The sequence below is a fragment of the Rana temporaria genome, chromosome 4 (assembly GCF_905171775.1).
Source record: "Rana temporaria chromosome 4, aRanTem1.1, whole genome shotgun sequence".
Lineage (NCBI taxonomy): Eukaryota > Metazoa > Chordata > Amphibia > Anura > Ranidae > Rana > Rana temporaria.
In genome coordinates, this window is record NC_053492.1 from 134,162,522 (window position 1) to 134,175,342 (window position 12,821).

At 39.9% G+C, this 12,821-nt stretch overlaps 1 protein-coding gene across 2 annotated transcripts in view; it reads left to right on the forward strand.

Moving 5' to 3' along the window:
* The window catches only part of LOC120936603 (ceruloplasmin), a 79,623-nt gene that overhangs the window by 15,063 nt on the left and 51,739 nt on the right, over positions 1 to 12,821 (forward strand). For both annotated transcript variants that reach the window (XM_040349082.1, XM_040349081.1), the window contains exons 4-6: positions 66 to 245; positions 4,695 to 4,949; positions 5,059 to 5,224. In XM_040349082.1, the coding sequence (XP_040205016.1) occupies positions 66 to 245; positions 4,695 to 4,949; positions 5,059 to 5,224 (601 nt within the window). The remainder of the gene's footprint in view (positions 1 to 65; positions 246 to 4,694; positions 4,950 to 5,058; positions 5,225 to 12,821) is intronic.

The window sequence follows — 12,821 nt, forward strand, 5'->3', positions numbered from 1 at the left end:
CGCCGCATTCACCATATGCATGGCAAGAGATACAAATTTTTATGTGTTTGTGTTATATCTTTAAGGTGCCCTGGATGGTAAAAAGTCACCTGGAAAAACAGACAAAGCAGAGGAATATATCATGATGTTTTCTGTGATTGATGAAAATCTAAGCTGGTATATAGATGAAAATATCAATGCTTTCATCAACTCTACTGCTGTGGATAAAGAAGATGAGGACTTTCAAGAGAGCAATAAAATGCATTGTAAGACTTCTCTTTCAAAACATATTTAGTATTTACACTAACACAGTTTCCATCTCATTTCAGCTTGCACCCACTCAAGGTTATGGCCTAGACTGCAGCCTGCAAATCTCTAAGTAGGGCTTCATTCCCACGAACACTTATACCCATCGTCAATGAACGGTCCATGTTTTTAAGTAGCTGGATTTGCCAGGTGCTGTATTCAGGCAGCACATTCATGGCAGGCACAGCTGCTCATGCCAATATGACAGCTATGTGGGTATGGCTGAGCAGACCTGAACACAGACGGTGTGGGTTTGGGGCAGCAAACATGTAGGGCTGTCAAATTTGAATGTAGCAACTGGCAGCTCCAGAGCCACTTAAAGACATGGTCCATTCACAGACAAAGGGTGTAAACTCCCATGTGAATGAGGCCTAAAGCATAAAACTGCAAAAAACAGGCAGTTAGTCTGGGTACCAGTGGCGGCTGGTGAAGTTTTATGATGGGGGGGCGCAATACCCCGCCCTTCCACATTTGGTCCCTCCCACTTCTCATAAGCCACACCCCTTATAGAATCCACCACTCCGTCCCCTGTATTCCACTCAATGTCAGGAGTATACAGCTCAGTGTCACAGCACAGAGTATATAGCCCCAGCATCACAAATCATGGTATATAGCGCAGCCTTACAGATCGGTGCAAACAAACTAAAATATGACACTGTTAGTAATGAAGTACTCGAAATGGGCAGGAGATTACCAGAGACTGCGGACATACTGCACAGGATTACCAGAGACTGCGGACATACTGCACAGGATTACCAGAGACTGCGGACATACTGCACAGGATTACCAGAGACTGCGGACATACTGCACAGGATTACCAGAGACTGCGGACATACTGCACAGGATTACCAGAGACTGCGGACATACTGCACATGATTACCAGAGACTGCGGACATACTGCACAAGATTACCAGAGACTGCGGACATACTGCACAAGAGTACCAGAGACTGCGGACATACTGCAGAAGATTACCAGAGACTGCGGACATACTGCGGACATACTGCAGGAGATTACCAGAGACTGCGGACATACTGCAGGAGATTACCAGAGACTGCGGACATACTGCAGGAGATTACCAGAGACTGCGGACATACTGCAAAAGATTACCAGAGACTGCGGACATACAGCAGGAGATTACCAGAGACTGCGGACATACTGCAGGAGATTACCAGAGACTGCGGACATACTGCAGGAGATTACCAGAGACTGCGGACATACTGCACAGGATTACCAGAGACTGCGGACATACTGCACAAGATTACCAGAGACTGCAGACATACTGCAGGAGATTACCAGAGACTGCGGACATACTGCAGGAGATTACCAGAGACTGCGAACATACTGCAAAAGATTACCAGAGACTGCGGACATACTACACAAGATTACCAGAGACTGCGGACATACTACACAAGATTACCAGAGACTGCGGACATACTGCACAAGATTACCAGAGACTGCGGACATACTGCAGGAGATTACCAGAGACTGCGGACATACTGCACAAGATTACCAGAGACTGCAGGAATTACTTGTCCTGCGACTTGGGACTTAAATGTTGCATGACAAGTCGTACCCCATGATTTCCAATGAGAACCGTTCATATCTGTGCGACTTCAAAGTAGTCCCTGCATTACTTTGGTCCCACTTTGATGCAACTTGAGGTCCATAGACCTCCAGAATAGCAAAAACGAAAAGAACTCTGGACAGCCGCACTCCAAAATGACTTAAAATAAAGTTGGTCTTTTAATGTAAAAAGTACATACAGGCACTGCAAACAACAGATACAGATTGGCCGACGCGTTTCACGCTGCAATTCAGCGCTTAGCCATGACTAAGCGCTGAATTGCAGCGTGAAACGCGTCGGCCAATCTGTATCTGTTGTTTGCAGTGCCTGTATGTACTTTTTACATTAAAAGACCAACTTTATTTTAAGTCATTTTGGAGTGCGGCTGTCCAGAGTTCTTTTCGTTTTTGCTACAATCAGCATTGCCGGCACCCTGGTGGTTCAAACTACCCTTGATGATCTACGAGACTCACCTGGAGCGGTGAAAGAAATTGTCTGTAGACCTCCAGAATACACAGGCATTGCTTTAAGTCACATCAGAATTGCAGTAGAATTGTGCAACTTTCAGATTGCATTAGCCTGAAAGTCGCAAGATTCTGCCACAATTTTTTGGTGCGATTTTGCAGCGACTTGAAGCAATGCCTATGTATTCTGGAGGTCTATGGACCTCAAGTCACATCAAGGTGGGACAAAAGTAATGCAGGAACTACTTCAAAGTTGCACAGATATGAACAGTTCTCATTGGAAATCATCGGGTCCAACTTATCCTGCAACTTTCCAGTCCCAAGTCGCAGGACAATTTGCAAGCGGGGGGTGGGGTGGTGTTGACGGCCGATATTTTCCCTGCACATTAAGTATAAAAAAAGTTTTTTTTTTTAATAACTGGGGGGGGTGGTCTGGTGGGGTAGTGTTACCGCCCGCTATTTGTGCTGTAATGAATTTTTACATAGAAAAGAAATGTTGTTAATAAATGGGTAAATGAATTATAAAAAAAAGATTTTTTTAATAACCGTTATTGGAAAAATCTTTTTTTTATAATTCATTTACCCATTTATTAACAACATTTATTTTCTATGTAAAAATTCATTACAGCACAAGTAACACTACAGCGGGCGGTAACACTACCCCACCAGACCACCCCCCCCTCCCCCCCAGTTATTAAAAAAAAAACTTTTTTTATACTTAATGCTAAATTGAATCAAATATAAAAAATAAACTGTTAATAAGCTTAATATATTTAACTAATATTAAATAAAAAAAAACATTGATTGGGGGGGGGTTGTTGCCTGGCATTGTATATAAAAAAGAAATTGGATTAAGCAGGGGGGGTGGAGGGTGGATGCCAGCCGCCGAATATTAGATAAAAAAAATGACGAATATTAAATGCAATAAAAAGCCTTTGAATAAGCGGGGGGGGGGGGGGGGCCGCCGAATAATCAATTGAAAAAAAACTTTGAATAAGCGGGGGGGGGGGGGGGGAGAAGGGGGGGGCCGGCCGCCGAATACGAACATACTTTGTGGAAATCGCGGGAGGGGTTGGATGCAGCTGTGAAGCGGCCGCCGAAGTAGAGACAGGCAAGCTTACCTCGTCCACGGTCGGGCGCACTGAGCTCGAGCTGCCCCGACGTCACTTCCTGTTTTTCAAGTGACGTCGGAACGAGCACAGAGACGGGCGGGTGCACACAGACAGTGTATGCACCCGCCCGGCCATAACTATACACTCCATCGCGCCGGAAGCAAATGGCGCGATGGAGAGCGCCACAAAGGCATATTTTTTGTGCCAATGTAGCGCCGCGTCTGCAATCCCGTGATTGCACAGACGTGGCGCTACTCCTACAGGACTGTTCCCGGCGTCCGGCGCGCGGACATAGAGCCCATAAGGCCCTTTTTTGGGAAAAAAAAAATTCTTAAAGGGACAGATTTAAAAAAAAAATATTTTTTTTTTTTTTTTTTTTTACTGACTGTGGGATGGGGGGCGGCGCCCGGGCGCCCCTATGGACGGGCCGCCACTGCTGGGTACCTTATGTTAATCACAGGACTTAATTTACAATACTGACCATAGTTTCCAAAGTTTTCCAAAGCAGGTTAAGAATGTTGTAGCAGGTTCAGCAGTTTGAACGCACACGTGATCTTTTAAAGGGGATGTAAAGGTTCATTTTTTTATTTCCTAAATAGCTTCCTTTACCTTAGTGCAGTCCTCCTTCACTTACCTCATCCTTCGATTTTGCTTTTAAATGTCCTTATTTCTTCTGAGAAATCCTCACTTCCTGTTCTTCTGTCTGTAACTCCACACAGTAATGCAAGGCTTTCTCCCTGGTGTGGAGTGTCATGCTCGACCCCTCCCCTGGAATACAGGAGAGTCAGGACGCCCACTAACACACAGCTCCTTTCTTTATCTACAACGTAGAGAGCGTCCTGACTCTCCTGTATTCCAGGGGAGGGGTCAAGCACGACACTCCACACCAGGGAGAAAGCCTTGCATTACCTTGTGGAGTTACAGACAGAAGAACAGGAAGTGAGGATTTCTCAGAAGAAATAAGGACATTTAAAAGCAAAATCGAAGGATAAGGTAAGTGAAGGAGGACTGCGCTAAGGTAAAGGAAGCTATTTAGGATTTTTTTTTTTACCTTTACAACCCCTTTAAGGTGCATTCAAGAAAGCTTTAAACAAAGTGAACACATGGTTTGATGAAGTTAGTTTATTCTTTTGCTGTATTTTTTGTTCTTTCATGTGTATGTACTGTATCTGTAACATAAGTTCCTTGCTGATTTGTCTCCTTTTATATGCTGCTTCTTAACTATGAGATAGGAAGTCCACTTATTAAGCTTATCTTCTCTGTTACAGCTATCAATGGATACATGTATGGTAACCTCCCAGGCCTTTCTGTATGTGATGACACAAATGTGAGATGGTATTTGTTTGGTATGGGTAATGAGGTGGATGTACACTCAGCCTACTTCCATGGGCATGTGTTAACATATCAGAGGTACCGTGTGGACACTCTCAGTCTCTTCCCCGCCTCCATGGTTCAGGCTTCTATGCGTACTAAAAACCCTGGCAAGTGGCTTCTCAGTTGTCAAGTTAATGACCATTTAGAAGGTACGTTATGTTTAGATGCTTAGTAGAGAACTAGTACTTATTTCTTATGACTTTATTAATTATTAGAAAACGGTCTCATTGTATAATGCTGCATTGTGCTCCTTTACAGGTGGTATGCAGGCACTCTATGAGGTAAAAAACTGCACAGCAAAGAGGCCCTACACATCTACTACAAAGATTCGACAATATTACATTGCTGCAGAAGAGATATTCTGGAACTATGGATCAAGTTTGGTTAATCAGTTCACAGGACAAAAGCTAGATCATCCTGACAGGTAGGGTAACGATGTATTATGCAACAATGGATTAAGTATACAGGGCAGACCTATGACACACTAAACTTGTATGATAGATACAACAAACACTGTTATGTTGACCTTTGGTTACCGCGTTTTCACATGCTTGTATGAACTGTCATTGCATAGACAAATTTAAACATTCCATAGTATTCCAAATACAGTATCTCACAAAAGTGAGTACACCTCTCACATTTTTGTAAATATTTTATTATATCTTTTCATGTGACAACATTGAAGAAATTACACTTTGCTACAATGTAAAGTAGTGAGTGTACAGCTTTTATAACAGTGTAAATTTGCTGTCCCCTCAAAATAACTAAACACACAGCTATTATTGTCCAAACCGCTGGCAACAAAAGTGAGTACACCCCTAAGTGAAAATGTCCAAATTGGGCCCAATTAGCCATTTTCCCTCCCCTGTATCATGTTAGTGTTACAAGGTCTCAAAATACTATACTAGCCTAGACTAAATCAGGAATCATCAACCAAATCCAGGAAAAAAGATCAAGGATCCTCTCAATAATTAGAAGAAAATAGAAGAAATATATTGAAAAGACTGCAATATTACTAATATTGATAAGATGGCAGGTACGGGGAGAAGGGAGGGTAGCTTAGGGAAGTAGGGGGAATAATATGTCACTATATGTCACAATGATTTAAATACTACAACCACTATTTGATATTTTTTAGTTTCACTTACACAATAGCTAATACAGTGTATAACCTGTTTGTAAAATAATATAAAACATGTTTTATTAACACTTGGGGGAGGTGGTAGGGGTCGATGGGATGGGAGGGCTAAGTATGGATTAGGGAGGATGGAGTAGAAGTAATGTTTTTTTTTTAACCACTTCAGCCCTGGACCATTTTGCTGGTCAATGACCTGGCCACTTTTTGCGATTCGGCACTGCGTCGCTTTAACTGACAATTGTGCGGTCCTTTTTTCCCCACAAATAGAGCTTTCTTTTGGTGGTATTTGATCACATTTGCGGTTTTTAGTTTTTGCGCTATAAACAAAAATAGAGCAACCATTTTGAAAAAAAATCAATATTTTTTACTTTTTGCTATAATAAATATCCCCAAAAAATCTATAAAAAAATTTTTTTTTCCTCAGTTTAGGCCGATATGTATTCTTCTACATATTTTTGGTAAAAATAAATCGCAATAAGCGTATATTGATTGGTTTGCACAAAAGTTATAGCGTCTACCAAATAGGGGATAGTTTTATTGCAATTTTTATTAATAATGTTTGTTTTACTAGTAATGGCGGTGATCAGGGATTTTTATTGTGACTGCGACATTATGGCGGACACATCGGACACTATTTTGGGACCATTGTCATTTATACAGCGAACAGTGCTATAAAAATGCACTGTTTACTGTAAAAATGACACTGGCAGTGAAGGGGTTAAAATCTTAGAGGGTATGGTGTATTGAAATCCATATACATGTATCTTGCACCATGACTCACTCTCAGATGTATAACAAGTCCATAGGAGAGTATGGCATAAACAATTAAGCAATCAGCATAAGACTCTTATTGATTAGATCTCTATAGATGAGGTCCTAAAATTCCACACCACCAAGTGACAGGTAAAACAATATAGGTGAGCCCTCCACCGGAATAAAAGGCCGCTTACCAGAGGGCAAGCAAATTAAGCATTCGGCTATAGCCCAGCCGCGGCCTTTGCTTCACAGGAACCCAGAATAGAAGGGGTTAACGACAGGCACTCGATGGTAACCAGCTCCAGTTCATTCGATTAGGACATAAAAAAGAAGGTGCACCATAGCGTGACTCCGTTTTAAAAAATAATTTATTAAAAAATGAGATATACTCACAAGCATAGAGATAAAAACAGCATGTAAACAAACGAATGCCGGCTGGCATACAAGGAGCCCTCCTCCTTTGCGTGGTGACGTCACTGCGTGGCCTCCCAGACGCGTTTCGTCATCAACAGGACGTTTTCAATGGGGGTAGGGCTTCACCATTAATATAAGGCTAAAACTCATTGTGAAGGGCAGAGCAATAGCTACAGAAGCGCCATCTTAGATGTGGTCAAAATGCCCTTACTTGGCGGCGCAGCGCTACGCCACTGGGCGATAACTACTCATATTTGAAACTTTTGAAATTTTCCAAAATGACGATCAGAGATATATCTAATATAAAAAACGGAGAACGAAGGGGGAACAACTTCATGAACAGCGCACAGTCAGAAGGGAACGCAATGGATGGCCTGGCACAAGCCATCCCTCTTTACATTCAAAACTTCCGACCCCTCTCTCTCGTCATCTAGTGCTTCATATTAGGAAGTAAAGATGGGGAGTAAATGTAAAATCAGCAGGAGTACCTGGAAATACTATTGCCTTCAGGAAGGCGCAATCCTCTATGAGACGGGCCGTGCAAAGAGCCACAATACTAGGCGGGATACTTTGAAAACCACCCAGTCTGCCCAGGGAATGCCGGCAAAATAGCCCTTAGATTCATGAATTAAAAACCTCAGGGGATATTAAAGGCCTACTGTGCTGGTACTAAAAATACCAATTAGAAATCAAATATAAAATATAAAAAATTATATAATATAAAATTAATGTGGTCTGATCTAAAGATAATTCTCAACCACCCCGAATAATGTGAGCAGCTTCCCACAAAAAAAAAGTGGGAGAATCTGCATCACTGGTATACTAGGGGAACCACATCTTTTCTATAATTAGTAGATGGTGATAAATAACTTTAAATTGAATGATAGTGAGTGAATATATAATATTGAGTTACTTAAGTTAGTCCGCGAACCCACTAAATAAGGTGCGCGTCCTAATAAGATGCCACCACTGGCGTGTACACCTAAAGTGATAGGATTCTCCTAGTGTGACTATATAAAGTGATTACAATAAAGTGAAACCCTCATTTTTATGGGTTTTTCCTAAAAAAATTATGTAAATGTAGTGATATGATCAAGAAATTTGTACAAACAAATTATCTATCAAAAAATTCTATTTGTGTGGCCAAAAGGAAAAAAGAAAAAACGTAAGAATGTGTATATTTGAATTATGAAAACACAAAAATAGACCTGCTTTTATTGTTGCCATTCACAATGAATATATAATGATTCATGCGTTGTTGATAAATGCATTTACATCCGTTTCTATATTCAACCCATAGGGGGTGTATGTTTTTAAGCGGTGAATCCAACCCATTTCCATTTGTGAAATTTCCCTCACTAAGTTACTCCCCCTCCAATGTGACTTATGTTTATCGATCCCCAGAAAGAGAATGTTAGATGGGTCTTTTTTATGTTTCAACTTGTAATGGTTGGAGACAGAATGGTTCTTAAAACCAGCTAGAATGTTGGTAATATGCTCGTTCACCCGGACCTGGAAGGACCTTTTGGTGGAATTTTAGGACCTCATCTACAGAGATCTAATCAATAGGAGTCTTATGCTGATTGCTTAATTGTTTATGCCATACTCTCCTATGGACTTGTTATACATCTGAGAGTGATTCATGGCGCAAGATACATGTATATGGACTTCAATACACCATACCCTCTAAGATTTTTACTGCATATGTTTTAGTGTCTGTGGCGCGGCTTTGTTTTTTGTTTATATCATTTGTGTATCGCACGCCAGCTGCTGCCTATAGTGTGTAATTTTTAGTGTAATTTGTACCTTTATTATTAGCGCAGTTTTTTGCTTTTCCAGTGAAGGAGTTAACCTGTAGGTGGCGCTGTAGGGGTTAAGTTTGCCCTGATTTGTGTTTCTTACTGTGGGGGGGCATGGCTTAGCATGTGACATCACTGATCGTTGTTAATGTGGAAGATATACTTAGCAAATTTAAAAGTTTAATAATGAGGCATGCAAGTGTCGATGTGTTGCAGATCAGGTTAACTCCCCCTCTAAAAGAATGCAAATCTTAAACTAATTTCATAAGCAGAGGATTGGTATTATTATGTTTCAAGAAACACACTTTCGTTCAGATCACATTCCCAATATATACAATAAAAACTACCCAACATGGATCCATGACATATTCCATATTCTAAATCGCGAGTAGTTTCCAAATGCGATCCACAAGGACCTACCTCATCAAATTCTACATAATTGGAAAGGTACAGATGGTAGATCCATAATTTTAAGGGTCTTACTATATGGAAGAGTTTTTACAATTATCAATTTTTACCTTACACAAGCAAACTAAGAGTGGAATAAGGGGCCTTATGGACGCAATGGATAAATCAGTAGGAACGGTAATAATTGAAGGGGATTTAAGTTTTATAATGGACCCAAAAATGGATACAACGATAATCCGTCCACATAGGAATAACAGTAAACTAAAAGAATTTAAGCAGTTATTGGAAAAATTTGGTAGATGTCTGGTTGGCTCAACATCAGACAGAGAAAAACTATTTAAGTATACATAATATATATAATAGAATAGATTATTTTTTTGATAGCCAAACAGATCTGATGATGACTCCCTACTCCGATATTGCTATTTTATTATATTTAATATAAAATGGCAGTATATGCGGATGATTTATTATTATATATCACTAATCCAATAGTAACATTGCCAAACCTTATACAGGAATTTAAATGGTTTGGAGAAGTAAGTAATTTTAAAGTTAATTATGATAAATTAGAAATGTTAAATGTATCATTATCAAATAGGTTGCAGGTACTCCTCCAAAAGGATTTCTCCTTAAAATGGCAAAAAGTGGCAATAAAATATCTAGGGATATATAACCCAAGAGATATGATCAAACTGCAGGAATTAAATTATTCCCCATAAACTCGCTCCAAAGATATGATAAAATAATTCATTTATGGAGGGGAAGAATTCATGTAGTGACAATGGATATACTGCCAAAATTATTATATGTGTTCCAAGCCATACCCTTGATTCCTCCAATTAACCCAATTGCACAATTACGTAAAGTCATAGGAAGCTTCATATGGGCCCAAAAGATACCACGTATAAAAAGAGAAATCTTAATTAGAATAAAAAAAAATGGAGGTTTAGCGCTTCCCGACTTTACAATATATTGTCAGAATGTTTATACTGAAATAATAAAACAGTACTGTACTTATCAAATTATGCAAATCTTGGTTTCGGAAGATTTACCTTTTTCCATAAATATCAACAAGAAATTCAAGTTTGTTTACCGTGCTATTTTGAAGACAAGTGATACAAATGATATGCTTAAAAATATATATTTATTAACTAAAATACAGTGCAAATTAATATCAGGTATATTTGGTGATAATACAAATAAATGGATATACTTCTACATATCAAAGATAAATGCTGATAAAGATAATATTCACATTTCTATGCAAGCTCTTATCATAAAATACCACATTTCAATTCTTGAATGATACTTGTACATTTTAGACTCAGTAACTTGTGAATAGCTTTCCGTGACTTCACAAACTTGTGTAAACAATTATTGTTTACCTAAGGGCCCTTTCACACGTATGGACCGTATGTCCACATTTTCATCCGTCCGTTTGCGGTTGAAAACGGGACATACATGGGTCCCTATGTGATTACGGGTGTCAGCGGACGAACATCCGCTAACACCCGTAATTTGTCCGCCTCCGCAAAGATCCGCATTTGCAGACGGAAGAAATCCTATTTTTCTTCCGTCTGCCGGATCGGATCGGATGAACACGGACATACGGTCCGTGTTCATCCGATCCCCCAGCTGCCAGCTCAGCGGGGATTTTACGGAGGATCCCCGCTGAGCTTTGCGGACACACGGAGCAGATCATTACTGATCCGCCCCATGTGAAAGGGCCCTAAGAACGATGTGATGCCTTCTCAAAACAAACAAATCTTCTCCTTAGGCCCTTTTCACACCTGTGAACCGTATGTCCGCTTTTTCATCCATCCGTGTGTGAAAAAGGGATATACATTGGTCCCTATGAGATTGCGGGTCCGCTGACACCCGATTTTGCCCGCCTCTGCACTCCTCCGATTCTGCAGACGGAGAAAAACCTTATTTTTCCTTCTGTCTGCGGATCGGATGAACACGGACAGACGGTCCGTGTTCATCCGATCCCCCCATAGGGCCTAATACACTGAAATGCACAAACAAAATGTTATATTGTGCACAGCTTGATAATACAATCAAGACTTATGATACATTTAGAGTGAATCTATTTTAAACATATATCATAATAAATCCAATTGTTAGCCAACAATTCACGCGCACCTTAACTTAATGTCCCACCGCTGCGCTCATATATAAACCTAACATTCCCTAGAGCTGCTACTTAAAGTGAAATTGAAATGTAATGTATTTTTAAATTAGAAAATAGTGGCGCTATGTTCACACAATGAAGTGAAAACAAATCTACAAATAATTCAAATAACACCACGCGAAGATGAAACTGTGAAAAATAACTATGACAAATATATATGTGTGTGTGTATATATATATATATATATATATATATATATATATATATATATATATATATATATATATATATATATATATATATAAAACTCATACATCTTCAACACTTGTGTATTCGCAACACTCATTAAAGAATATATTGATAAAAATCGTCAAGATAAAGTCCATAAACAATGATGTATTTCAAGTGATTAACTTAGTAAACAATCTTCTTATACAATGATGAACTTTCTTGCACCACACCGCTTCTGACTGTGATTCCACTCCCTTTGAGAAACGCACTCACCACATAGATCTGCCTTGCACTCTCATGCTCGGCAAAAATGCTGTTTAAGCCCACCATGGTTAATCAAACTTTTTGAATTTCAACAGCGCTCAACAGAAGAAGTTAACTCCACATGTAAAATGAAAAAGTGCCTCCAATAGTGTAATAACGTAAAACCATTTTTTTGCAAAATAGACACATGAAAGCTTCAACCATTACACTCACATCACTTCAATCATGTAAAAGCAATGAAAGGTAAAAACTCCTGTAAATGAGCTGTATATTGTGGTCACAACGGACCTAGGATGCAGTTTTTTATCTCTCACCCCTCCACTGACTCACTCGTCTGTATAAAAAAAACGTCACAACCGGAAGCAACAGAACGTCATGCGTCACAAATGGTTGCCACAGCCAAAATGCATAGGTGTGAACCAGGCCTTAATATTTTTCTCCTTTACAAGATGGTGTTTTTAATCTAATCCATAGAACCCATGTGCATTTTCCTGCATTGTACCATATTAGTTTATCGATAAATTAATTACTTTATAAAATACATGTTTTTTAAAAAGTAATTCAATCAGTGCCGGAACAAGGTCATCTAGAGCCCAGGACAAACATGCCAAAACTGCGTCACCCCCCCCCCCAAAAAAAAAATCCCCCACAACACACTGAGCACTAATCTGAATGTTTAACCCCTAAGCATAAATTACCCCTCCCACAAAAACAATTCCTAGCACAAATCCACTACTCTTAAAACGTACCCTCCAAGTACACATCTCCCCCGACCTCCCCCCACCTTCAACCCCCCCCCCTGTACAAATCCCCCCGAAATCTCCCCTCCTAGCACAAATCGTCTTCCTCTCAACACATGCCCCTAAATCACCAC